Source organism: Chelonia mydas, chromosome 25, assembly GCF_015237465.2.
Source record: "Chelonia mydas isolate rCheMyd1 chromosome 25, rCheMyd1.pri.v2, whole genome shotgun sequence".
Classification (NCBI taxonomy): Eukaryota; Metazoa; Chordata; order Testudines; family Cheloniidae; genus Chelonia; species Chelonia mydas.
The window spans coordinates 3,573,358-3,597,921 of record NC_057858.1 but is presented as its reverse complement, the minus strand read 5'-3'; the positions used below and the strand labels follow the sequence as shown (position 1 = coordinate 3,597,921).

General features: G+C 58.5%; 3 protein-coding genes and 1 long non-coding RNA gene across 8 annotated transcripts in view; 1 reads left to right on the top strand and 3 right to left on the bottom strand.

The window, feature by feature from the left end:
• Positions 1-24,564, top strand: part of NFIC (nuclear factor I C) — a 361,746-nt gene that overhangs the window by 195,189 nt on the left and 141,993 nt on the right. The window lies entirely within an intron of this gene.
• On the bottom strand, positions 4,002-11,704 carry DOHH (deoxyhypusine hydroxylase). 4 transcript variants are annotated; one of them, XM_037885781.2, is made up of 5 exons: positions 11,435-11,704; positions 9,143-9,508; positions 8,345-8,421; positions 7,165-7,402; positions 4,002-5,595 (listed from the first exon to the last, which is right to left on the bottom strand). In XM_037885781.2, exons 2-5 carry the CDS (start codon positions 9,414-9,416, stop codon positions 5,279-5,281), a joined length of 906 nt encoding a protein of 301 aa, XP_037741709.1. In that variant the 5' UTR covers positions 9,417-9,508; positions 11,435-11,704; the 3' UTR covers positions 4,002-5,278. The 4 variants fall into 4 exon arrangements, with proteins under 4 accessions (XP_037741709.1, XP_037741712.1, XP_037741711.1 ...); XM_037885784.2 differs by having other exon boundaries at positions 11,351-11,664; XM_037885783.2 differs by having other exon boundaries at positions 11,306-11,438.
• The window catches only part of LOC114021898 (protein ANTAGONIST OF LIKE HETEROCHROMATIN PROTEIN 1), a 10,902-nt gene continuing 1,998 nt past the window's right edge, over positions 15,661-24,564 (bottom strand). Inside the window, exons 2-3 of one of the 2 annotated variants that reach the window (XR_005223365.2) lie at positions 21,348-24,008; positions 15,661-21,252 (exon numbers count right to left, since the gene is read on the bottom strand). Coding sequence is in view for 1 of the 2 variants with exons in the window: in XM_027832161.3 (XP_027687962.2) it covers positions 22,905-24,008 (1,104 nt within the window). In the remaining variant the exon portion in view is untranslated. Of the gene's footprint in view, positions 21,253-21,347; positions 24,009-24,564 lie in introns of those variants that run through there. The other variant, XM_027832161.3, reaches the window with a different exon arrangement.
• LOC122463813 overlaps positions 19,184-24,564 on the bottom strand; it is a 27,428-nt gene continuing 22,047 nt past the window's right edge. The window contains exon 4 of the long non-coding RNA XR_006287434.1: positions 19,184-19,398. This is a non-coding gene — a long non-coding RNA (uncharacterized LOC122463813). The remainder of the gene's footprint in view (positions 19,399-24,564) is intronic.

The window sequence follows — 24,564 nt, the reverse complement described above, 5'->3', positions numbered from 1 at the left end:
GCCCACATCCCTGTCCACGGACTGCTCACACCCACACGCCCCATGGGCTCTGCCCGGCACATCCCGGGACACTCACCAGCGAAGTCGTGCACCAGGTCCTTGATCAAGTGGCCCACGATGGCATAGGCGACGAGCCCCACAATCAGCGCAGCCATCAGCAGGTACAGAACGTAGCAGGACAGGTGGACGGCGTCCAGGGCTGGGGGCTTGTAGTCTGTGTACAGGGCCTCCTCCCGCTCCGGGGTGTCCTGCAGCAAGTGCCGCATCCCCAGCGTGCCATCAGCCGCGCCCCTGCCAGGAGCCAGGCTCCCGCTGCTGCCTGAAAAGGCCATGCCAGCCCCCGCCTGCCCTCTGAGTCTATGCAGCCCTCCTCGACGTCCCGCACTGCCCGACGCTGCCACCCCAGCTCCTGCTGGCTGTTCCAGAGGCAATGCCAGGCAGCGGCTTCACACTTGGTTCCCAGGCACTGCCGCCCGTGAGATCTTGCCAGGTGGAGACGAGCGTCCGTGAACAGCCTGTGCCAGACTCCCCGGCCCCGTCACTGGGCCTGGCGGGACTCACAGCTCTTGCGGCGGGGCAGGCAGCCGAAGAGCCCCGGGGTGCAGCTGGAATGCAGCAGGTGCGACCCCTGCTAGGTCAGTGGTGACTCAGATTCGGGGGCCCCAGTATTGTGGAAGGAGGGGGTCCCATCTGTCCCCGGCACCCCAACTTCTGCTCAGCAAGCCCCACGCATGGAGGAAGAACAAAGCTGGGAGGCGCGAACTCCCCTCTCAGATGGGATCTGCAAGTTGCGCCCAGGCAGGGAGAGCCCAGGGCCCTCTCAGGCCTTTCTCTACCCCCAATGGGGTCTGGAGGGACTGGACGGCCTGGGCTAAGTTGAGTGTGGCCATAAGAGGGAGGCAGTCGGGGGCGCTGTCAGGATTGCACCGACCCTTCCCTCCTGGGTGCCACGCGTGTCCCACCAGCCCGCAGCCCACAGGCCACTCCTAGGATAAGGGGATGAGCTCCCCGCAGTGGCTCCCAGCACCCGTCCGGGGGAGGAGGAGGAGGCTGGACCCGGGGCCTCTGGCCAGGCTTTGCGTTGGATGCACTGAGAGCAGCTGGGCAGGATTGAGCCACGTCCCCAACCCCTTCATCTGCATCTGGCTGTGCCAGGCTCAAAACCTCTGGAAATCTTACCCCCAGGAGTGGCCGAGATGCCGCAGGGCTCCCAAGTGCCAGGCACGTCGGCCCCTGCTGCTGCCCTATGGGAGCTCACACAGCCGGTGATGAGGCTTAGCGGCTGGGGTCGGCAGACTGGCCCTGGGCTAGCGGGTCAAAGCCAAGTGCCCACAGCTCTGGGGAGGGACGGCTCCCCCCAGGCGGAGCTAATCCCTCCCGGGCTGGAATCTCTTGGACAGATGGTGTGAGACCAGCAAGGGATGTCCCTGCAGAGGGAACGTCTGTTCCTGGCATTGGGCTGGGGGTGGGGGGCACAGGGGGCTCCTTTGAGGGGGTTGGGGAGGCAGCTCCGGGGCCAGCCCACCTGCCAAGCAAATGATACCAGTGAACCTGACTCCTTGGGTTTGGGGCCCTGGATCCAGCTGGTGTTGATACCGAGAGCTCTAACAGCTAAACCATCCGAGAGTCGTATCAGCCTCTGGCACTGACGCTCCCCGGGGGGCACGCGGCCCCTGCTGGCGGGTCAGCTACTGGCCCCGCTCAAGGGCTGCGCCGAACATTGCCAGCGAAGTGACGTTGCCAGCATGTGCTCTGTGTCGAAGCCCAAACCATCCGTGGAGACTTCTTGGTTTCCCAGATGTGGGTGACCCAGGTTCAAGTCCCCAGGCCTTCCCCAGCCAGGCAGGGACCCGGCCCCCAGGGTGAGAGAGGGTCAGAATCTCCCCTCGCCCCCCGAAGCCACAATGCTCAGCTGCACAGTCTGGGTCGCAGAAACAGCTGAAGGGCTTCGGCCCCATCCCCCTGCGGAACAACACTACGGAGAACTGTCCCCTTCAGCCGGCTCCCGACCACCCCAGGACCCCCGGCCCTACCAGACACCGGCTCCACCCAGCCCATACCCAGCACAGCCCCAATACATGCCCCCCCCAATACCCAGCAACCCCCCTGGCCACAGCACTTCCTTTGCCAGTCTCTTGCCCATCCGATGCCACTGGCATTGCTCTCCCAGCCCCCCCCCCCCGCCCACCCAGCGCATTGGCCCCTGGCAGGACACGCGCTTCCCCTCCCAGGAGCTGGGCAGGCTGCGGGTCTTTGCCCCACTCCCACCCCAGCGAAGTGCAGCAGCCGCATTAGAGGGTTTAGGAAATAAGAGGATTGAGGGAGAGTGACTCACAAAGGGCTTTTGCTGAGGAAAAAGCATCTGTGAACAAGCCGGACACAGCTACTGGCCTGGGAGCAGCCGGGAAAGAAGGAGCCACCCCAGCCACCAGGCCCTGCTGCCACACAAACCACCAGGCTCACGCCAGGGATTGCTCCAAGCATCCACGAGTGACCTGGCATCACAGCCCAGTGCCCCTCGGCCCTGAAAGCAGAGAGCCCTGTGGAGTTGCTGTCCTGGCCTGGTGCCCCCAGTCCAAGGGCGCTGATCATTGGAGAGGGTCAGAGAGGAGCCATGAGGATGATGGTTAGAAAACCTGCCATGTACCAAGAGACTCAGAGCACAACCCATTTAGCTTAACCCAGGGAGGGTTAAAGGGGGTCTTGCTCCCACTCCAAGTATCTACGCGCGGAACAGGTATTTAATCCTGGGCTCTTCGTCTAGCGGAGAGGGGCTGACACAGTCCTGTGTCTGGAAGCCGAAGCCAGACACAGACACTAGAAAGATGGGTGGACGTTAAAGGTGCATGTAATTAACCATGGGGACAATTTCCCAAGGGGCAGGCTGGATTCTGTCACCAACCATTTTAAATCAGGACGGGCTGTTTTTCTACAAGCTCTGTGCTAGGAGGGATTCGGGGGCAGGTCTCTGGCCCGTGCCGCCCAGCTCAGACCGGCTGGGCCCTGGGAATCCGTGAGTGCTGGTGTTTGGCAGGGGAGCTCAGACGCCAGAGACAGGCAGTCGAAGGGCCCAGGCAATGTGTCCAACCCACCCCACTGGAGCAAACTCACGGCCAAACCACACCCAGCCCCATTCTCCGCTGCCTGCAGGCTGGGATGACAGCGTGAAAACTGCACCACGCCAATGGGCAGCGACCCACCCGGCTGTGCCCTGGGGCCAGTGACGTCACAAGGCACCGGGGAACCAGGCTTGGCTGCATGAGTCCAAGCTATGGTGTTCAAGTGCAGGGCCCCGGGGGTTAGGGCCCAGGGGCTCCCCCAGCACCCACCCCACTTACACCTTGGCAGTCAGTGCCCAGCCACTTCATTCCAGCGGTTCTCTGCCCTGTGCCGACCAGCGGTTTGCTCCAACACTCTCCCTCCTTGTGTCCCTCCCCCCAGCTCCCATGGCAGTAACATCCCTTTGCCCCCTTGGTGCTGTTCACTCTACTTGTGCCTTATAAACCCCCCCCCGGTAAATCAAGGCAGGGACCCTCGCTGACGCTGATCAGTGCCCAGCACAGCAGAGCCTGGATCTCAGCTGGGGCTGCTAGGTGCTATCGTTATACCAGCTCGGTGCTGACTGGCACGGCTCCCGCCCTCAGGGTGAGCTCTTCTGTGCCAGGGCAGCGTTCACACCTTCTTTCCAAGAGCCACATGGCCCTTTGGCCCAGGGGTGGAACCGCTTAGCGAACCTTGGCCGCACGGCTCCTGGCCAGGGGCTAAGGCCCAGCAGGTGAGACAAGCTGAACCCTGGCAGCACGGCTGGTTGCAGGGGGCAAAGGCCCAGTGGGTGCGACAGCAGGAACGCTGGGCGCAGGGCCGGTGGCAGGAGACTAAGGCCCAGCAGGTGAGACAGCGGAAAGCCTGGCTGCACGGCTGCTGGCAGGGGGGCAAAGGCCCAGCGGAGGAAGAGAGGCACCCTTGGTCCAGTGCTGAAAAGAGGCAGGTCGATGCCAGACTTTCCCCCATTCCATTTATTCCCCGCAAGCCTTTCCAAGCCCCAGTACAAGTGAATGGTTGTATCCAACAAGCCCCTAAAGGCTCCATCTGCTGCAAGACGGCCCCATCCCCGCAGAGACTAGACCAGCTCTGCCTTTGGCATTGCGCTCTGCACACGCCAAGGGACGGCAGTTCTAGAGGGCTCCCCATCAGATCACCTTGGGAACTCGCTGGCACATTGCTGCAAAGCTCCCACCTCCAGCCCCTACATCCCCACCCTCCTACATGCCCACAGTGCTACAGGCTGGCTGTGACCCGCTCGGGGGAGACCCCATAGCAGTGCCACCAGAGGCCCCCAACTCCTCTGGCCACAGGCCAGGGCTCAGAGAAAGCAGCTGTGGCCGGGGTTTGTGTTGCCTTGGCAGGTCTGCTCCCTGGCTGGCGCTGGAGGGGAGCTCTGGGGCAATGCAGCTTCCCTCTCTGCCGCCATTGCCCAGGCAGGAGGGAAATCGAAGGCCAGATTTCCAGAGCAGGCACCCAGCCTCACCGCACGGCAGCCACCCCCCGCACAGCACACGTCACTGTGAGTACAAAGCTGGGCCTGCAAAGACCCGGGGGCAGGTTGAAAACCCAGGTGCTCTCCGGCTCTGTCTGAGCCGCGCCCGGGGGCAGAGACTCAGCCAGCGGTGCTGGGGCCGAACGGGCAGAGGCTCTGGCTGGCGTCTGGCAAGGCTGCAGCTGCGGCGAGCAGCGCGTCGCCTCCTGAAACGCCTGCCAAGAGCCCAGCACACGAGGCCCCCAGCAGCGGTGGAGCTGGAGCATGAGCCCAGCCCTGGAGAAGGGAGTCTGCGCAGAACCAGCCCTGGCGGAGTCCCGCCCCAGGCCCAGTCTGTGCAGCTAAGTGACAGTCCCTTGTACCCACCCACCCCCCGTGACTTGAGAGACGAGCCCTGCTCTCCCTTCTGGCCCCACCCGACACGCCCAGACCCTAGATCCCGGGCAGGCTCCCCCCCAGAGAGCTGCTGTTGGAAACCTCTGCCCTGGGACCCCAGCACAGATCCTGACCCATCCCAGGGACTCAAAGAAACAAGCTGCGCTAGAGGCTTGCTGCCGGCCCATGCTGCTACCTCCCCAGGACACAGAGCGCACAGGACTATGCGGAACTGGCTTCCCACCCACTCTGCCCTGGTGCAAGCAGTCGTGCAGGGCGGGGGTGAATCAGGCCCTGGCTCCCCTACCCTGGGGCTGCCTCCGGCAGCCACCCAGCTCCCCGCAGAGGCCGAGGCAGGCTCCCGGCTCAGCCCGAGGCCTGCAGCTTGCTCAGCCCGTCGGCATACTGGAATTCAGGGCCGTTGGCGTAGTCATACATGTCCAGGGCCACCTCACAGCTCTCCCTCACCACCCGCTCCCCATCCTGGGCGAACGCCCGCAGCGTCTCCAGGCAGGACGCCTTGGCGATGGAGCCCAGCGCCTCCGCACACTCGTGCCGCACCATGGGGTTCTCCACCACGCTCTCCAGTGCCGCCGTCAGCTGGGGCACGCAGGCCTCATGCTGCATCTGGCCCAGGACGAAGCCAATCTCGTGGCGGAAGAGGGCGCTGCCGCACACCAGGCCTGGGGAGAGACGGGTTGGAGGTGGTGACCGAAAGCACTCTGGGATGTTGGCCCCACCCTCCGCACAGATCTGAAGGGGGGGACCCTCCCGCTGCGACTGCTCTTGGGGTGGCTGGGAGCGACTTGCTGGGGGTTCAGCCGCTCGGGGGTTAATAGTGGCGGGTGCAGCCTGGCCCCTCGGCGAGTTCAAATCCAGCCTGGGGGAATGAGTGGAGGTCAGCCAGGGTCCGCCTGCACCCTCCCACCAGATGCTGTGTCGGCCATGGAGACTCAACGGCCCCATAAGGGTCCCTCCAGACAGGGCTCAGGGGATGCGCTTGCCTTGCTCCGTAGCGGTCTGCCAGACAGGCCTGGGCCCTCTGAGCTCAGCAGCACCCATCCAGCGGGAAGGCAGAGGACCCTAGGGGGGCAGGGAAAGTGACCCCAGGCAGTGAGCCCTGACGGACTTTGCAGTGGGGCTGGATTTCGCTCCAGAAGGGTCCACGCAGCTCTGCTCATCCCTAACTGGGTCAGGCCTGGGGTTCTCAGGCTCTGCGGGTGGGTCCCTCCCAAGGGGCTGGATCTGCAGAACCACCCACAGCACTGAATCCGGCCTCTGCTTGCTCACCCGCAGCCGGACGGGGTGACCGGCCCCCTCTGGTGGCAGCAGCGGGGGCAGCAGGATGCCCAGAGTGCAGCTGGAAACGCTCTGAACGTCTCCAATTGCACCAGCCAGCTCAGAGAACCACCCCCCCCCCCGGGACAGGGGCAGGTTCAGGGGGGCTCCGCACTCAGCTTGGGGAGGGGGGGAGAAGAGGCACGCCCTCTAGAGCAGTGGTTCTCAGTAAGGAGCGCCCCAACACGGGAAGGGCAGGGGGTCCCCCCACAGACACTGGGAGCCCCTGCTCTGGCCTGCCCCAGGGAATTCTCATGCCCATCAGAAGGGGAGGAGCACGAGTGACTGGCCCCCTTTCAGGGAGCCGAGATGCCACAGTTTGCTGGCGATTCCTGGCGAGGGGGCAGGGAGTTGGCCCTGCCAAGGGCACTAGGGCGGGGGCTCCGTCGTCTGCACCCCCACCCCCACCCTGCATCTCTGGATTCCAGCGGCACAGGGCCAGTCTTGGCCGCAGTCCGTTGCCATGGAGGATCCTGGACTCGGACACGGCTCCCGAGGGGTTCCTCGGGGAGTGGACGACTTACGCTGTGGGCTCGCCCACCCAGCAGGCACGGAATAGGACAAAGGCTCCAGTGGAGCCAAGTCCCGGGGGTAAGTGGATTACAAAACATGGGGGGGAAACAGGGGGCCACGTCTGCTCTTCCCATCCCTGGCCCAGGCTCGGGGGGGGAGGTTGCTGCTGAGCCCATGCCCTGTGCCCGGGGAAGGTGAGACACTCCCTAGGGCGACCCCTGGTGGAGGGTGCAGGGAATAGCAGGGATATAACCCAGCTGGGGAGCCCAGCTGCTCATGTGGGGATGGGTCCCGGGGACAGCACAGCAGTGGGGCCCCCGACTGGGGATCTCTGGACTCAGTATGGACCAGGGGAGAGGACGAGGGGAAGCCACAGCATCGGCAATCCGGGGCTCTCTCACCGTCAGCCAGCGCCAGCGCCGCGGCCTCGCCCCCCACGTTCCTCAGGGCGAACATGGCGCGGTACCGATCGAACAGCGGGCGCGACTCATCCAGCAGGGTCTCCCGGAGCTTGGCGACGTCCTTCTCCTCATCAGGGGGAGCCGGGTCCACAGACAGGTAGGGGCCAGCGCCGGGTGCTTCCTTGTTCTTCTGCAGCCATTCGAGCCTCTTGACGGCCAGCTGGCAGGTCTCGGCTACCTGCAGCAGAACGAGACAGAGAAACCTTCACTGGGATCCCCTGTGGAGAGCAGTCCCACCAGCCAGGCAGGAGCGCCTACTGGTCAGAGCATGGGACTGGCAGTCCCAGCTCCTGGCTCCAGTCCCAGCTCTGCTACCGACACACTGGGACACCACCGACAAGTCACATCCTCCTCTGCGACTCAGTTTCCCCATTGGCACAACAGGGCTCGTCCCCAGCTCTGTCAAGCCTCACCCAAAAGGAGTGATGGAGCGGCCAATGGTCAGACATGCAGCTCTGACGTTCCACTTCCACGGGGTCCGGCTGTCCAGTGAGGTTTACAAAGGCAGGAACTGCTTCTGTGTAGGGTGACTGGGCCTTCTGGGGTATAAATAACCCCCTTACTGGGGCCAGTTCAGTTCCTGGTCAGCAGGAATCCCAATGGCAGCAGACGTGCCAAGTATCAAATAGGGCTACACAGACTGACTCCCCAAGACAGGGCCCCTCCCAGGCAGGGGGGAGGATGGGGGAAAGCGGCACTGCCAGCAGGACTAGGGCTGTTATCTGCATGAGAAAAAATACACAGACCAGAGGCATGTGCACCCATCAGCATAACAACCCCCAACAACTGCCCTACTCATTGCCACCTGGGGACCCCTGCATCAGTGCCAGCGTTACAGCAGATCAGGCTCCCGCTAGGCCAGGCGCTGACCAGACAAACAGGAAGAGAGTCTCTGCTCTGAAGAGCTCAATCTCAACAGACCAACGTGGGAGGGGAAACTGAGGCACGGAGCAGGGAAGGGATTTACCCAGGGTCGCTCAGCAGGTGAGTGGCAGGGCTGGGAATAGAGCCCAGATCTCTGCAGTCCCAGTGTGGAGCTCTGCCCACTGGCCCAGGCTGCTGGGCGGTATGATCAGTGCCGATGGCTGCCCTTGGCAGGTGAATGCAGAGAAAGCTTTACCTCGATCACTGGGTCTTCTGAATAACATCTCAGAACATCCAGAACCTGGGGGTTCCCAATCGCTCCCAAAGCTTCCCCTGGAACACAGAGCGGAGGAGGAGACGAAGCCAGCCAGTGGGTGGCCGGGGTTCTGCGGCGCTCGCAGAGACAAGTTATCGCACTGCTGCTGCTGCCCCGGTTACCGAGGCCTTGCCCCTCCCCGGGGTTGCAGGCGGGGCGGGGGGGACAGCCCTGCCATAAGCCTGGCTGCGGCGCTTCTAAAGAGCGACCGCCGAGCTACAAAAAGGGGGAGGGAAACACAGCACGTGGCACCGGTGCAGAGACGAGCTGGCATTTTGCGGGGACAGGGAGCAGCTTCGGCCTGGCGTTGAGGAGATGTCCGCAACGTCACACCCCAGTGAGTTTAGCATCGACCCCTGGAGCTTGGATTCACGGTGCATGCATCACCATGTGGGGTCTGCTCCAGCAGCCCTGAGCTCCATCGGGGGGCTGTGCAGGGGAGTTGGGAGCCGCCTTGCTCCTCACATCGCCAGCCACTGGGGGGAGCCAGCAATGTGGAGTGGAGCATTGACTCTGCCCCCTAAGGTGCCAGCCAGCCCAGAGCTGGAAATAAGACACACCAGGAAAGGGTTGGCACATGTTCCTGCCCCACCAGGAACACGCTGTGACTCACAGCCACAATTCCATCCATCCCTGCCATGCCTGGCTACGTCAGCCCCCGTTTCGGACTGGACTGGCAAGGGCCTCTGTGCCAATGGAACCAGGACAGAGTCCCACTCACACCCCGAGCTCTCGTACCTGCTTCATGGCGCACCATGGGCTCCTGGCTGGTGTCCTGCAGTACCCGGACCAGGCAGGGGATGGCATGCTCATCCTGCATCTGCCCCAGGCAGTATGCCAGCTCGTGTTTCAGAAGGGCAGACTCATCCCCGAAAGTCCGGCTGATCCAGTCAATGGCGGCACGGCCGCCCACATTGCGCAGGGTGAAGAGGGCTCGGAAACGAGCCTTCAGGGGCTGCATTGTGTCCACCAGTGTCCGGCCGATGGCCTCCACTTCCTCCTCGGTCACCATGGTGCCTGGGTGGAGAGTCTCGGGGGTCTCCAGCTAGAGGCAGTTTCTTACTCTACAGCCAGCAGCTCCCACAAACCAGGCACTGCAAGAACCTGGGCATGAGAAAGAGGGGTCAGGTCTCCAATACTCTGGGGCAGATCAAACTCTACAGTCACGTTTTAACGCATTCACTAACAGAACTGAAAACTCTGGTGTGGACAGGACACAACCGCTCTGTGCTAGTCATGTTTAACCCTAGTTTGTGCCCGGGGGCCTCTCGGTAGCATCCGCTCTGCCATTTACAATCCCGCTAGTTAACATGTGTTCAAGCCCAACCTCAAATTCAAGAGTAGACTTAGGGCATTTGGAGACACCTGACAGCAGGTGCCAGTCTGGGAGCAAAGGTAGAAAGCACAGGTGTAAACCTGCAGCACGTATAAATGCGAGGTAGCTGGGGTCTTCAGCTCCGCATGGGAGATTCACGGTTTGGTTCATGGGGAGGCATGCAGGAAAATCAGAAGGAGAACTTATTATTGTGGGGGAGGGAGAGCTCAGTGGTGTGAGCATTGGCCTGCTAAACCCAGGGATGTGAGTTCAATCCTTGAGGGGGCTGTTTAGGGATTGGGGGCAAAAATTGGGGATGGGTCCTGCTTTGAGCAGGGGGTTGGACTAGATGACCTCCTGCAGCCCCTTCCAACCCTGAGATTCTATGATTCAATACTCAGGCAGAGCAGCACACAGTACCCAGCACTGCTCCAGCCACGACCACAAGGGCTGAGGATTATACGGACTGTTGGGCCTTGTCTTCCCTACCAACGATGCATTTTTAAAAACCTGGCCTCTGTTGGCGACAGGGGCCAGAATTTTCAAAGAACTCAGGGCCAGATTTTCTAGTGCTCCCTGTCCATCTCTGGAGCCCGATGTTCAGCTCCCAGTTAGGCCCCCAGCAGGTGGAGCCCTTTAGATAACCTGGCCTTGAGTGTCTACACGAGACTTTACAGTCCTGCTAGTGAGTGTGTTAAACAAGACTGAAAGGGAAGCGTGCATATAGCCATTAGTGCTGGCCTGGACCAAGCTGAGAGAGGGCCCGCTGGCAGGCTCTGCTACGCGTGGGAAGCCCCTGGAGAGGAAAGATGCTCTCTGTATCTGTGAATGACGTCTTGCCCCCCTACGGCACCTTTCAGCCAAGCATCTCAAAGCGCTTTACAACCGCTCAGCCTGGCGTCCGCCTTATTAGTGCCCTCCCAAGAAGAAAGAACTGAGCTAGGGAGCTGATGCCTTTACTCCAGGGGTCACCGGCTCAATCCCCTGACTGCTGTCACAGTGACTCAGAGAATCTCAGGCCTGGAAGGGACCCCAGCAGGTCACTGAGTCCAACCCCCTGCTCAAAGCAGGGCCGATCCCCAATTTTTGCCCCCGATCCCTAGATGGCCCCCTCAAGGGTTGAGCTCACAACCCTGGGTTCAGCAGGCCAACGCTCACCCCACTGAGCCACCCCTGCCCCGCTCTGGGTTCCGTTAGCAGCAGGAGCCAGAGGAAAGGCCCCCCGTGCTCCCTGGCCCCTCGTCAGCAAACAGCCCTTGGCTTCTCGCCCGCCCCCCGCCCCGGGAGGGACAAAGGGGGGCTGCAGGGAGGAGGCGCAGCGCCCCGGGGCTCACCGCGGCAGCCCAGCCCCTGACTGCCCCGAGGAGCCGGGGAGCTCCCACCCAGCACCGCCCCCGGGGGACGGGACGCTGCGGTGCGGCCACGTGCTGGGTCCAGGGCGGAGCCGGGCTTGCCCCCCCGGCGGTCCCAGCAGGGCCAGGGACCAGCTCACGCACCCTGGCCGCTCGGGCCGCGCGGAGCCGGGGGCGCGGAGACCGGGCTGCGGGTAGGCGCGGGGGGACGCTCAGCCTGGCCCTGCCGCTCACCGGGCCCGGCGGCCCCACGGCCCGGCCCCCCGGAGCGAAACGCACCGCCGGGCTCCCGGGGCAGCCGGCGCGGGGCCAGGCGGGGCTGGGGGCGCAGCCGGTACGCGCCGGGCCCGACCCCGCACTCACCCGCTCGGTGGATCGTACCACTGCCGACCCGTGCGGGGGGGAGCCGCCTCCTCCCGGGCGGATCGTACCACTGCCGACCCGTGCGGGGGGGAGCCGCCTCCTCCCGGGCGGATCGTACCACTGCCGACCCGTGCCGGGGGGAGCCGCCTCCTCCCGGGCGGATCGTACCACTGCCGACCCGTGCCGGGGGGAGCCGCCTCCTCCCGGGCGGATCGTACCACTGCCGACCCGTGCGGGGGGGAGCCGCCTCCTCCTCCCGGCCGGATCGTACCACTCCCGACCCGTGCCGGGGGGAGCCGCCTCCTCCCGGGCGGATCGTACCACTCCCGACTCGTGCGGGGGGAGCCGCCTCTTCCCCAGCAGCGCCACGGGCGGCGCTTTGCGGGGGGCGGCTCATCTCCCCACCGCGAGTCGGGGGCGGCAGCCGGCCCCCCCCCCCCCCGGCTGCAGTGGAGGAGCCGGGCGGCCGCACGTGGCCTGTGTGCGGGGCAGGCTCCAGCCTGGCCGGACCGTGAGCCTGGCCGGGACCGGGGGGTCCTGGCCCCAGCCCCCCAGCTTTGGTCTAGCGAGCAGCTGGGATCCCCACTCGCAGTGACTGGCCCTGGGCTGCTACCCGCGGGCTGGGGGTGCCGATCCCAGGACTCCAGGAGCTGGGGGTTTCCGAGGGGCCCCCAATATCCCGGGCAAGTCACTGGAGCTGGCAACGCCGAAGGCGGAAATTCTGCTTTAAACGTACACGGAAAACAACGTGGGTCCCCTTGCCAGCTGCAGAGGGGTCGCTCTTATTATGGGGGGAGCTGTCACTCCATCCCTTCCCAACCCCCCCCTTAGCCCTGCTCCTGCACCCGTCTCCTTCAGCCTCCCTCTCTGCCCCCCCATATCCCCCGCACCCTGACATTCCCTGCTGCCCCCCCATATCCCCCCGCACCCTGACATTCCCTGCTGCCCCCCCATATCCCCCGCACCCTGACATTCCCTGCTGCCCCCCCATATCCCCCCACACCCTGACATTCCCTGCTGCCCCCATATCCCCCCGCACCCTGACATTCCCTGCTGCCCCCATATGCCCCCGCACCCTGACATTCCCTGCTGCCCCCCCAAATCCCCCCGCACCCTGACATTCCCGGCTGCCCCCCCATATCCCCCCACACCCTGACATTCCCTGCTGCCCCCATATCCCCCCGCACCCTGACATTCCCAGCTGCCCCCCATATCCCCCGCACCCTGACATTCCCTGCTGCCCCCATATCCCCCGCACCCTGACATTCCCGGCTGCCCCCCCATATCCCCCCACACCCTGACATTCCCGGCTGCCCCCATATCCCCCCGCACCCTGACATTCCCTGCTGCCCCCATATCCCCCGCACCCTGACATTCCCGGCTGCCCCCCCATATCCCCCCACACCCTGACATTCCCTGCTGCCCCCCCATATCCCCCCGCACCCTGACATTCCCGGCTGCCCCCATATCCCCCCGCACCCTGACATTCCCGGCTGCCCCCATATCCCCCGCACCCTGACATTCCCTGCTGCCCCCATATGCCCCCACACCCTGACATTCCCTGCTGCCCCCCCATATCCCCCCGCACCCTGACATTCCCTGCTGCCCCCCCATATCCCCCCGCACCCTGACATTCCCTGCTGCCCCCATATCCCCCGCACCCTGACATTCCCGGCTGCCCCCCCATATCCCCCCACACCCTGACATTCCCTGCTGCCCCCCCATATCCCCCCGCACCCTGACATTCCCTGCTGCCCCCATATCCCCCGCACCCTGACATTCCCTGCTGCCCCCCCATATCCCCCCTGCACCCTGACATTCCCTGCTGCCCCCCCATATCCCCCGCACCCTGACATTCCCTGCTGCCCCCATATGCCCCCGCACCCTGACATTCCCTGCTGCCCCCCCAAATCCCCCCTGCACCCTGACATTCCCTGCTGCCCCCCCATATCCCCCCGCACCCTGACATTCCCTGCTGACCCCCATATCCCCCCGCACCCTGACATTCCCGGCTGCCCCCCCATATCCCCCGCACCCTGACATTCCCTGCTGCCCCCAGATCCCCCCGCACCCTGACATTCCCTGCTGCCCCCATATCCCCCCGCACCCTGACATTCCCTGCTGCCCCCAGATCCCCCCGCACCCTGACATTCCCGGCTGCCCCCATATCCCCCCGCACCCTGACATTCCCTGCTGACCCACATATCCCCCCGCACCCTGACATTCCCTGCTGACCCACATATCCCCCTGCACCCTGACATTCCCTGCTGCCCCCATATCCCCCGCACCCTGACATTCCCAGCTGACCCCCATATCCCCCCGCACCCTGACATTCCCTGCTGCCCCCATATCCCCCGCACCCTGACATTCCCAGCTGCACCCCCATATCCCCCCGCACCCTGACATTCCCAGCTGCACCCCCATATCCCCCCGCACCCTGACGTTCCCTGCTGCCCCCATATCCCCCCGCACCCTGACATTCCCGGCTGCCCCCATATCCCCCGCACCCTGACATTCCCGGCTGCCCCCCCATATCCCCCCACACCCTGACATTCCCGGCTGCCCCCCATATTCCCGGACCCTGACATTCCCTGCTGCCCCCAGCAGTCACCTGTCACCCACGCCCCCCTTTTCTCTCTACATTTTCCTGCGCAGTTCCCTAACCATGGAGGGCAGAGGATGGCCATTTTCTCTAAGGGCAGCCTGGCTTCTGTCCCATTGGAAATGATGGAAGTTCCCTGCAATTGCCACAGGGAAATGGCAGCCACCTTAACTGAGTGCAGGCTGTGGCTTTGGGCCTACTGAAAGTACAGGGAACGGGCCATTTCGACTAAATGCATAATTCATGGAGTTTGATGGAGGAAATCAGGATCATGAGAAACTTAAAATATTCCAACCCTCGCAGTGATATTGCAGGAGCTGGTAGCTCTGAGCTTGTCCGGGCGATTTTTGTGCCCTCGGCCCGTCTGTAAACTGTTGGCCAAACCTATGGTCAGTAGAAATATGTCCTGATTTGTCATCTGTAATCCCAATAGAAACAGTTTTATTACAAACAAATAACCAGTAAGAATTAGCCTGCGAGCTCGGTGAGGCAGGACTTCTCTGTTACTCTGTCTGTACAGCACAATCAGTCCCTGATCTGAGCTCTACTGGATCAAGGCCAAAGTTAGACTCCACGTAGCATACCCCCTGTGCACACTGCCAGCAGCTCTACCCCCAGACTTGGCCCCTAGCCGTGGTTCCATTCCTGGCCCCAGACCTGCCCCCCACTAGAGTTGCCAGGCATCCGGTTTTCGACCGGAACACCCAGTCGAACAGGGACCATCGTGGCTCCTGTCAACACTGGCGACCGATCAGCAGGGGCCCGGGGCTAAGGTGGACTCCCTGCAGCTCCCAGAAGTGGCCGCCAGGTCCCTGCAGCCCCCGCCCTGAGTGGCAGCCCCACAGTTCCCATTGGCCGGGAACTGCACCCAATGGGAGCTGCAGGGGCAGAGCCTGCGGGTGCAAGGACAGCACATGGAGTCCATCAGAGCCACAATAAGTGCCGCTGGGCCTCCGCACCCTTAACCCCTTGCCCCTCCTGGAGCCCACACCTCTGGCCTAATTTTCAGAGAAGCTGAGTGCTTAAAACTTCAGCTGAAGTCAGTGGGAACTCAGCACCTCTGAAAGGCAGGCCTTAAGGTGCCCCTCAGTCAGGCCCCCAGAAAGTGAGGCCTTAAAAATTAGTATCCACTTTGGGGACAGTGAGCTTTGACTTGCACAAGATCACAGAGCAAGTCTGTGGCAGAAGTGGGAATAGAATCAGTTTCCTTAGACCCAGTCATCAGCTTCCTCTGCTTCCCTCTAGACTAGTGGTTTTCAACCTCATTTCATTTGTGGCCCCCTAAAAATGTTTGAATGGGGATGCGAAAACCTTTGGAAATCTTAGAATCACAGAATCATAGCATTAGAGGGTACCGCAAGGATCATCTAGTCTAACCCCCGGCCAAGATGCAGGATTTGTTGTCTCTAAACCATCCAAGACAGATGGCTTAGACATAGTCTGTGGGTCCCAGGGGTCCGCGGACCACAGGATATAAACCACGGCTCTAGAGGTTCCCAAAGGCAGCCTCATACTACTTACTGCCTGAGAACCTGAAAGCGAAAACTGACCACAGACCCAAGTGAAACTGACTAATCTGTTTTCATTGCCCAAGCCAAGAGAAAAGGAAATAAACAGCAAGCAGTGCAAAGTAAAGTGTTTAATTTTCAGATTTAATACTCTGAGCTGTTGTTATTAATACAGGAAAAGACATGTATTTTCATTATAATGTTTAACTCAATGGCATTTGTGAAACAAAGGCAAGGTAACAAAAGAATAACAATCTTATTAAAGGTTTCAGAGTGGAGTTTCCTCCTTTCCTCCTGGAGGATCCCAAAGCTACATACATCATCTGCCACTGCATTTCACCCACCTGGTACAGCAACGCCACACAACAGGTTAAGACGGGAAGTGAAGAAAGGAGCCTCTCTAGACCCCAAATTGTTATGCACAAACTTAACTTTAAGCACAAATTGTTCCATTGAAGTCAACTGACCTACTCACCCACTTAAATGTGTGCGTACGTATTTGCTGGATCAGGGCCAGAGGCCTATTGATATGATGAATTCTTCAGCTGCTTAAAATGTGGGGAAACAATCCAACTGGGCATTAGGGCCCTGATTCTGGTCTTGGTGACCCTGATTTTACATTGATACAGTTGACTTCAGTGGAATTAGTCCTGATTCCCACCAGCATAACGGAGATCAGACTCCAGCTCTGTGTACTACAGAAACGTATTGCAATCCATGTGGCATGCTCTGATGTGGGTGTGATATGTAAAAGGCATGCTTTGATAGTCTCAGCCTTAAGGTGGAAATACAGTACCTAACCTACCTGCAAGCATAGCTTCAAATCCCCGCTGCTTTGACTAAGCCTTTTATCCCTCCCGAGGCAGTCCCATCTCTTTCTACACAATTTACTGTACGTGTCTGTGTCTTTCAGAAACCTTAAAAAATTAGGTCCTCTCTGCTCTGTTTGGACATTGGAGATCTCCTGGCACCATTTGCAAAATTAACAGGTTTGTCTAATGTCCTTGGCTAAACTCACTCCGCAGACCCATTGTGTTGTGCGCTGGTGGGCTGCTACCCTTCCCCCACCGCCGCCCCAGAAGTTGCTCCTTGCAACTGCTGCTGCACAGTGGGACCCTGCACCCCATGCTCTTCGCAGTGATATTCTTATGATGCATTTAATGATGATGCATTTTGTACAAGTCATGGGAGGTGTCAGTGGAAAAGTGATGGTTTGCTGAATATGAGTATCCTATTTGTGTGCATGGATCATTTTTGTATCTGAAGTTATGAATATTGACTGTGTATCTGTATTTCAAATGTAGTCGCACCTGGGTAACACCCACTAGACAAGACGCTTTCAGTCAGAATGGCTGGTTGGGAAGGGCCTCTTCAGGGCAATGAGCCATTAGGGAAAACAATAGGCCTTAGGAGAGTCATAGAAGATTAGGGTTGGAAGAGACCTCAGGAGGTCATCTAGTCCAACCCACTGCTCAAAGCAGGACCAACCCCCAACTAAATCATCCCAGTCAGGGCTTTGCCAAGCCTGACCTTAAAAACCTCTAAGGAAGGAGATTCCACCACCTCCATAGGTAACCCATTCCAGTGCTTCACCACCCTCCTAGTGAAACAGTGTTTCCTAACATCCAACCTAGACCTCCCCCACTGTGACTTGAGACCATTGCTCCTTGTTCTGTCATCTGCCACCACTGAGAACAACCGAGCTCCATCCTCTTTGGAACCCCCCTTCCGGTTGTTGAAGGCTGCTATCATAGAATATCAGGGTTGGAAGGGACCTCAGGAGGTCATCTAGTCCAACCCCCTGCTCAAAGCAGGACCAATCCCCAATTTTTGCCCCAGATCCCTAAATGGCCCCCCCAAGGATTGAACTTACAACCCTGGGTTTAGCAGGCCAATGCTCAAACCACTGAGCTATCAAATCCCCCCTTGCTCTTCTGCAGACTAAATAAGCCCAGTTCCCACAGCCTTTCCTCGTAAGTCATGTGCCCCAGCCCCCTAATCATTTCTGTTGCCCTCCGCTGGACTCTCTCCAATTTGTCCACATCCCTTCTGTAGTGGGGGATCAAAACTGGACGCAATACTCAGGATGTGGCCTCACCAGTGCCTAATAAGGGGAATAATCACTTCCCTCAATCTGCTGGCAATGCTTCTACTAATGTAGCCCAATATGCAACTAGCCTTCTTGGCAAGAAGGGCACACTGCTGACTCGTATCCAGCTTCTCGTCCACTGTAATCCCCAGGTCCTTTTCTGCAGAACTGCCTCTTAGCCAGTCGGTCCCCAGCTTGTAGCGGTGCATGGGATTCTTCCAGCCTAAATGCAGGACTCTGCACTTGTCCTTGTTGAACCTCATCAGATTTCTTTTGGCCCAATCCTCCAATTTGTCTAGGTCACTCTGGACTCTATCCCTACCCTCCAGCATATCTACCTTTCCCCCCAGTTTAGTGTCATCCGCGGACTTGCTGATGGTGCAATCCATCCCATCATCCAGATCATTAATGAAGATGTTGAACAAAATTGGCCCCAGGACTGACCCTTGGGGCACTCCGCTTGATACCAGCTGCCAACTAGACATCGAGCCGTTGATCACTATCCATTGAGCCCAACGATCTAGCCAGGTTTCTGTCCACCCAATGCCTAATTCTTTAACTTGCTGGCAAGAATACTGTGGGAGACCGTATCAAAAGCTTTGCTAAAGTCAAGGTATATCACGTCCACCACTTTCCCCATATCCACAGAGCCAGTTATCTCATCATAGAAGGCAATCAGGTTGGTCAGGCATGACTTGCCCTTGGTGAATCCATGTTGACTGTTCCTGATCACCTTCCCCTCCTCCAAGTGCTTCAAAATGGATCCCTTTTTTAAAGATGGGCGCTATATTTGCCTTTTTTCAATCGTCCAGGATCTCCCCTGATTGCCACGAGTTTTCAGAGACAATGGCCAATGGCTCTGCAATCACATCAGCCAAGTCCCCGAGCACCCCTGGATGCATTGCATCTGGCCCCATGGACTTATGCATGTCCAGCTTTTCTAAATAGCCCTTGACCTGTTCTTTCACCACTAAGGGCTGCTCACCTCCTCCCCATACTGTGTTGCCCAGTGCAGCAGTCTTGGAGCTGACCTTGTGTCACGGAGTCCCCGGGTGATGCTCTGGAACTGCTCCCTACCAAGCCTGTCAGGACTCTGGGGAAGTCTCCTTTCTGTGAGCAGACTGTCTTCAAGACACACAGCTCACTCAAATTCCACCTTCCTGGGTCTGACCTCGGAGCATTCAGCATCCTCTGCCCCCCCGTGCGCTTCCCACAGCGAGTCCGCCCAGGTGGGCTCCTGGGGAAGCCAGAGGGTCCTGCCCCCCAACTTCGCAGTCAGACGTGACTCTCAGCCAGCCAGTAAAACAGAAGGTTTATTAGACGACAGGAACATGGTCTAACACAGAGTTTGTAGGTGCAGAGAACAGGACCCCTCAGCTGGGTCCATTTTGGAGGGCAGTGAGCCAGACAACCACGTCTGCACTTCACTCCATGTCCCCAGCCAGCCCCAAACTGAAACTCTCTCCAGCCCCTCCTCCTCTGGGCTTTGTCCCTTTCCTGGGCCAGGAGGTCACCTGATTCCTTTGTTCTCCAACCGTTTAGCTCTCGCCTTGCAGGGGGGAAGGGCCCAGGCCATCAGTTGCCAGGAAAGAGGGTGTCGGCCATTCTCTGTGTCCAGACCCCTGCACACACCTGCCCTCTAGGGCTCTGCAATGATCATACACCCTTATCCCATCACTTAGATACTTAAGAAGTGCCTAGAGGAAACTGAGGCACCCCCACACTATTCAGAGGAAACATTAAGAACAGTCCCGCTTCGTCACACCTTGTCTCTTTAGACTGAGGCAAAAAAAGCATTGAGTACTTCAGCTTTTTCCACATCATCTATCACTAGGTTGCTTCCCCCATTCAGTAAGGGTCCCACACATTCCCTGACCTTCTTGTTGCTAACATACCTGTAGAAACCCTTCTTGTTACCCTTCACAAGCTTATCTCCCACCTGGTGAGTCTTTTTGAGAATGATAATGTGAGTGATGGCTGCTATGACTCTACAAGGACATGTGACCAGGCCACATGATGCTGGACTCAATCTCGGGATGTCAGTATTTTTCCACAGACCGGTCTGGGAACCAAGCTTTGGAACAAAGGGTTCCTGCCATATGCAAAAGCTATATAAGCCAGGGACTGACATCATCTGGGGTTCTTCACTCCCCACACAAGAAGACTCCTGGAAACACCTGATGAACAAAGACTGATCTGGGGGAAGTGCTAGACTCAGGCTAAAGGGATTTCTAGCTTGTGTATGAAACACCTGGGGATTCCAAGCTGTAAAGTAAGTGCAGCTGGCCCCTTAAGAATCAGCAACCTGCTTGTATCATCTCTTAGTGTGAGAATCTACTAACTAATTCATGTCCAATCTAATATATTAAGCTTAGTTTGCATTTTTTGTTTATCTGCTAGGTAATCTACTTTGCTCTGTTTGCTATCCCCTATAATCACTTAAAATCTATCTTTTGTAGTGAAACTTGTTTTTGTTTTGAGCTTTGACTGGAGTGCTTGGGGAAAATCTCTGGTTGGTTACCACAAGTGTGCATTGTTCTCTTCACATTGAGGGATAGGCAGACTGGGTATTAAACCCATATACTGGCCAGATTTGACCAGGGCAGGATGGTACTGCTCTGGGGTCCCAAGCTGGTGGTTAGAGAGCCTGCATGTAACTGCAGCTGGGTGTGTCCCTACCTGTGTGAATGCTGGTGAAAGTGCAGGCTGGAGGGCTTTGCAGCTTGTCACAGCAGAATGAGAGGGAGCCCAGGCTGGTGAGAGGGAGCCCAGGCTGGTGGGTCAGGGGGCTCAGCGGTACCCCAGTTCCAGGTGGCACCCCGGGGGGAACCTGTCACACAGTGTATCTAAAGCTCTCATGGGACAGGCAGGGCCTTGGGGAGACTTTAGGGAGCCATTCACCCAGCTCCAAGAGAAGTCCTCTCACCTGCTGACGCAGGGCTGGCAGGTTTAGGTGGGGGGTGGAAGCTGCTGAACCATCGCTGCTGTGCGAGAGCCAGGAGTCTGGGGAAGGAAGTAAAGTGCGGAGGGAGTGCTGGAGTTTTCGCCGAACTGTACAGTCCAGATATTCATAGAGTTAAAGGTCCAAAGGGACCATTAGCTCATCTGACCTCCTGTATGTCACAGGCCATGGAATTCTCCGTTACCCCTACACTGAACCCAATAACGTGTATTAAGCTAAAGCATCTCTTTCAGAGAGGCATCCAGTCAAGGCTTCTTTGACTCCAAGGCAGTAAGTTCCCACCCATGTGGTTCATAAAGAACCAGTCAGACTCCTGGATTCTTCCACCCTACGTAATGCAATGGCCAGACTTTGCTAACCACATCCCCAGTAGCGTGCACTTCAGTAACTCTGCCAGAGGTTAGGGGTCTATGTCAGGAGTGGGTGGGTGAGGTTCTGTGGCCTGCAATGTGCAGGAGTCAGACTAGATGATCATGATGGTTCTTTCTGACTTTAAAGTCTATGAGCAGATAAATATCCAGCCATGTCTTAAAAATCAAAGACTCCAATCCTAGAGGCTTAAGGCTTGGACTCAGAGGGTCTGTCCATGCAGGTAGGGTTAAGCATATGTGTAACTCTTTGCAGGCTCAGGGCCATAGATAGGCAGAATGTAGTTACCTATATTGGAATTTGGGTCTGTCCATGCAGGTAGGGTTAAGCATATGTGTAACTCTTTGCAGGCTCAGGGCCATAGATAGGCAGAATGTAGTTACCTATATTGGAATTTGTCTGGATACTCAGGTTAATGCCCCTGCTACATCCACAGCCCTTCAGACACACGGAGAGGCCTCAGATATTGCTAAAGTCCCAAATTCTTGTTTTCAGATTGTTGGAGTAAAACACTAGATTTCCAGAAGACAAGTGAGTTCTGGACAGCAGGCAGAAGCGTGGGAGTACGGAAATGACTGATTCTATCAGTGTGTCCCCAGGAATGATGATGCTAGGCAGCGTGACTGGCAAAACGGGAGACGGGTGTCAGCAGAAGCAGATGTGTGCGGCTAAACTTAGCCCTGATGCGAATGGGAGTCACTCACAGAAGCCCCAGTTGAATCTAGCCCACGATGTTGAGTTTGCTGTTTTTTCCTTCATCACGTGATTTCACCTGGAGGCAGCATCTTTGAAGAGGTTCCACCATGCCAGGCAGATACCTCTGTGGAAAACCACATACTTCTTAAAATGACCCTAGGGCTTTTCTCAACTGCCGCTGTCTCAGCTTCTGTGCTCCTGAAGGGGGCCAGTCTGGTGACCCACCGAGCACTGAGACACCGCGTGCTCCGCCGACGTTCCTCAGCATTAGCCAGGAACTTCAGCCTCAGGCTGGCAAGGTAATTCAGCCACCTGAGGGACGTGGAGGTAGTGCCGTCTAGTGGGTAGGGTGCTAGCCTGGGAATCCTTGACTTCTGGATTCTAATCTTAGCTCTGCTGCTGGCCTCAGGCAACTCACTTCCCCTCCCACCTTGGGTGCATCTTGCCTGTTCAGACAGTGAGCTCATCAGGGCAGGGACTGGCATCTCTGGGTCAGGACCCAGCACAATGGGGCCCTGTCCTCAGCTGGGGCATCCAGATGCTATTGTGATTCAGACAATAGTACCTATTCCATCCTTTGGCCTTTCTGCTGATGTGTTTCTAGAGCACCCATGACCACAGCATCTAGGTGCTTGCTGCTGAGGCTGCCCATGCAGGGGACACTGTGCCAAGGTCACCTGTCTCCTGAACTGAGATCCACCCATCTTTTCCCACAGGCCACTGAGAACTCATCAGCTGGTAACTGTCATTGACTGCCAGCCTGCAGCCTAAACTGGCTTCATACCAGTGACCAAGGCGTGACAGGCTTCGTGTCCCTTTTCCAATCACCCTGAGCTACTGAGCCCGATCTATTCCTAAAGAAAGTAAAAAAATATGCACCCCACTTTTTGTCCAAACCTAGACCCCCTGTTTTATTTACATCTCACAAACCATGTCACAAGATCATCTAAACCCTGGCAGATTACAAAGGCATGAAATCCATCCCATTGCCCGACAGCACCAAGGTAAAGACTGCTTTCGCACAACACGGCCGACCTCCTCTGGACTGGAACTGGTGGCTGAGCTGGGAAGGGCTGGCTCCTTATCAATCCCCCAAGCCGCCTTTATTCCACAGAAAAGGCTTTGCAGTATGTGACAGCGCACAGTACCCATTCAGTGGCCTTTGATTGCTGGGGCAATGTTAGGTGTACTAGAGTTACTGAAAGTTTGAGAGCTGGAAAGCATGCAGCATTGCTTTGTAGCAATCAGCCTTCTCCGTAGCTTTCAAAGTATTTGCACATCAGCTCTCGCACTTCCTCGGCATTGCTGTCGTCCATGGACATGGGCGCAGGCTGGCAGGGCTTTGAGAACTCAGCGGGTTCTATCACCTCCAGCCATTCATCATTGAAGGGGCTGTCATGGGCCTCGCACACGTTGTGCAGGGTGCAACAGGCGAGTATGACCGTGGGCAGTAGGTCCAGGCTGCAGTCGTCGCATTTTAGGAGGAACTGCCACCGGGCCTTGAGGCGTAGGAAGGCATTCTCGATCACGCTGTGAGCTCGCTTCAGGCGATAGTTGAACTGGAGCTGCTGTGGTGTGAGGGTGCCGTCTTCTGGGTAAGGCTTGAGGATCCAATCCCGCAGCGGGTAAGAGGCGTCTCCCAACAGGACGTATTTTTGTGCCCTCCCCATGAAATGTTTCGGGGGGGTTGGGAAGAGGCGGCCCTCCCTGGCTAACACCCACAAGCTGGAGTTTTCCAGAACTGTGTTGTTCTCCATGCTGCCAGGGAAGCCGGCACAGATGTCCCAGAACTGACCCAGCCCATCCACCGTCACCTGTGTGAGGACAGAATGCCAGCCCTGGCTGTTGCAGTAGTCGGCACCGAGGTGTGCTGGGGCGTGGATGGGGACATGGAGGCTGTCCAAGGCACCGATGCAATGTGGGAATCCCCAGCGGGCACTGAAGATCCGCACCATGTTCTCCAGCTCCTGCTCACCGGGCAGCCGGAGGTAGAGCGGCTTCAGCAGCAGCACAATGGCATAGCTGACCTCCTTGACACAGTTCTGCACTGTGGAGGGACCCACCCCAAAGAGGGGGCTGATTATCTGGTACTCTACGTTGGTGGCCAGGTGCCAAACGGCCACAGCTACCCGCTGCTCCAGAGGCAGGGTACTCGGGTGGGACAGCTTGGGTCGCAGCTGGTTGCAGACATAGAAGAAGGTCTCCTTGGACATTCGGAATTTCTCCAGCCAATCCCGTGGCTGGAAGTCTTTCAGGACCACCCGTTCCCACCAGTCAGCATTCCGGAAGCTGGGCCATGCGCGGGGGTGGAAGTAACAGCTGGATCTCCTCCGGCGGGCAATCAGCAGCTGAAATTTGACAGTTCCAGGCATGAGGCAGCATTTCCTTCCAGACACGTATACTGCAATGTCACAATGCTCAGCACTGTTACAGCACTGCATCTACAACCACCCAACGTGCTGCACAATCAATTAATCGTCTCAGCATCCCTGGGTACTGGGTCAGCACCATCCCCACTGGACACGGGGAAAACGGACACAAAAAGGTATTAAGTGACTTGCCCAGGGCCACCCAGTTAGTCACTGAGTTGGCTTTGGAGCTCAGTCATCCCTGGCACACAGCCCAGCCCCCTGTATCCGGCTGTCTACATGAATGCCAAGCTAATACTGAATGGAATGAGTGTCTGGCCTAGTGGGTAGTGCACTGGTCTAGGACTCAGGACACCTTAGTTCTATTCCTGGGTCTACCACTGACCTGCTGGGTGACTTTGAGCAAGTCATTTTGCCTATAGGTGCCTCAGTTTCCCCACCTGTAAAATGAAGACAATGATACTGACCTCCTTTGTAAAGCGCTTTGAGATCTATGGCCAAGAAGTGCTAGATAAGAGTGAGATATTATTACAGC

What these genes read in the sequence shown, in the direction of transcription:
- DOHH (XM_037885781.2), bottom strand. Translation starts at nt 9,416, where the DNA reads ATGGTGACCGAGGAGGAAGTGGAGGCCATCGGCCGGACACTGGTGGAC. An exon ending in CATGGTGCGCCATGAAGCAG is followed by an intron (nt 8,422 to 9,142) that starts GTACGAGAGCTC and finishes TCTGTGTTCCAG; the next exon opens with GGGAAGCTTTGGGAGCGATT. An exon ending in CAGAAGACCCAGTGATCGAG is followed by an intron (nt 7,403 to 8,344) that starts GTAAAGCTTTCT and finishes GTTCTGCTGCAG; the next exon opens with GTAGCCGAGACCTGCCAGCT.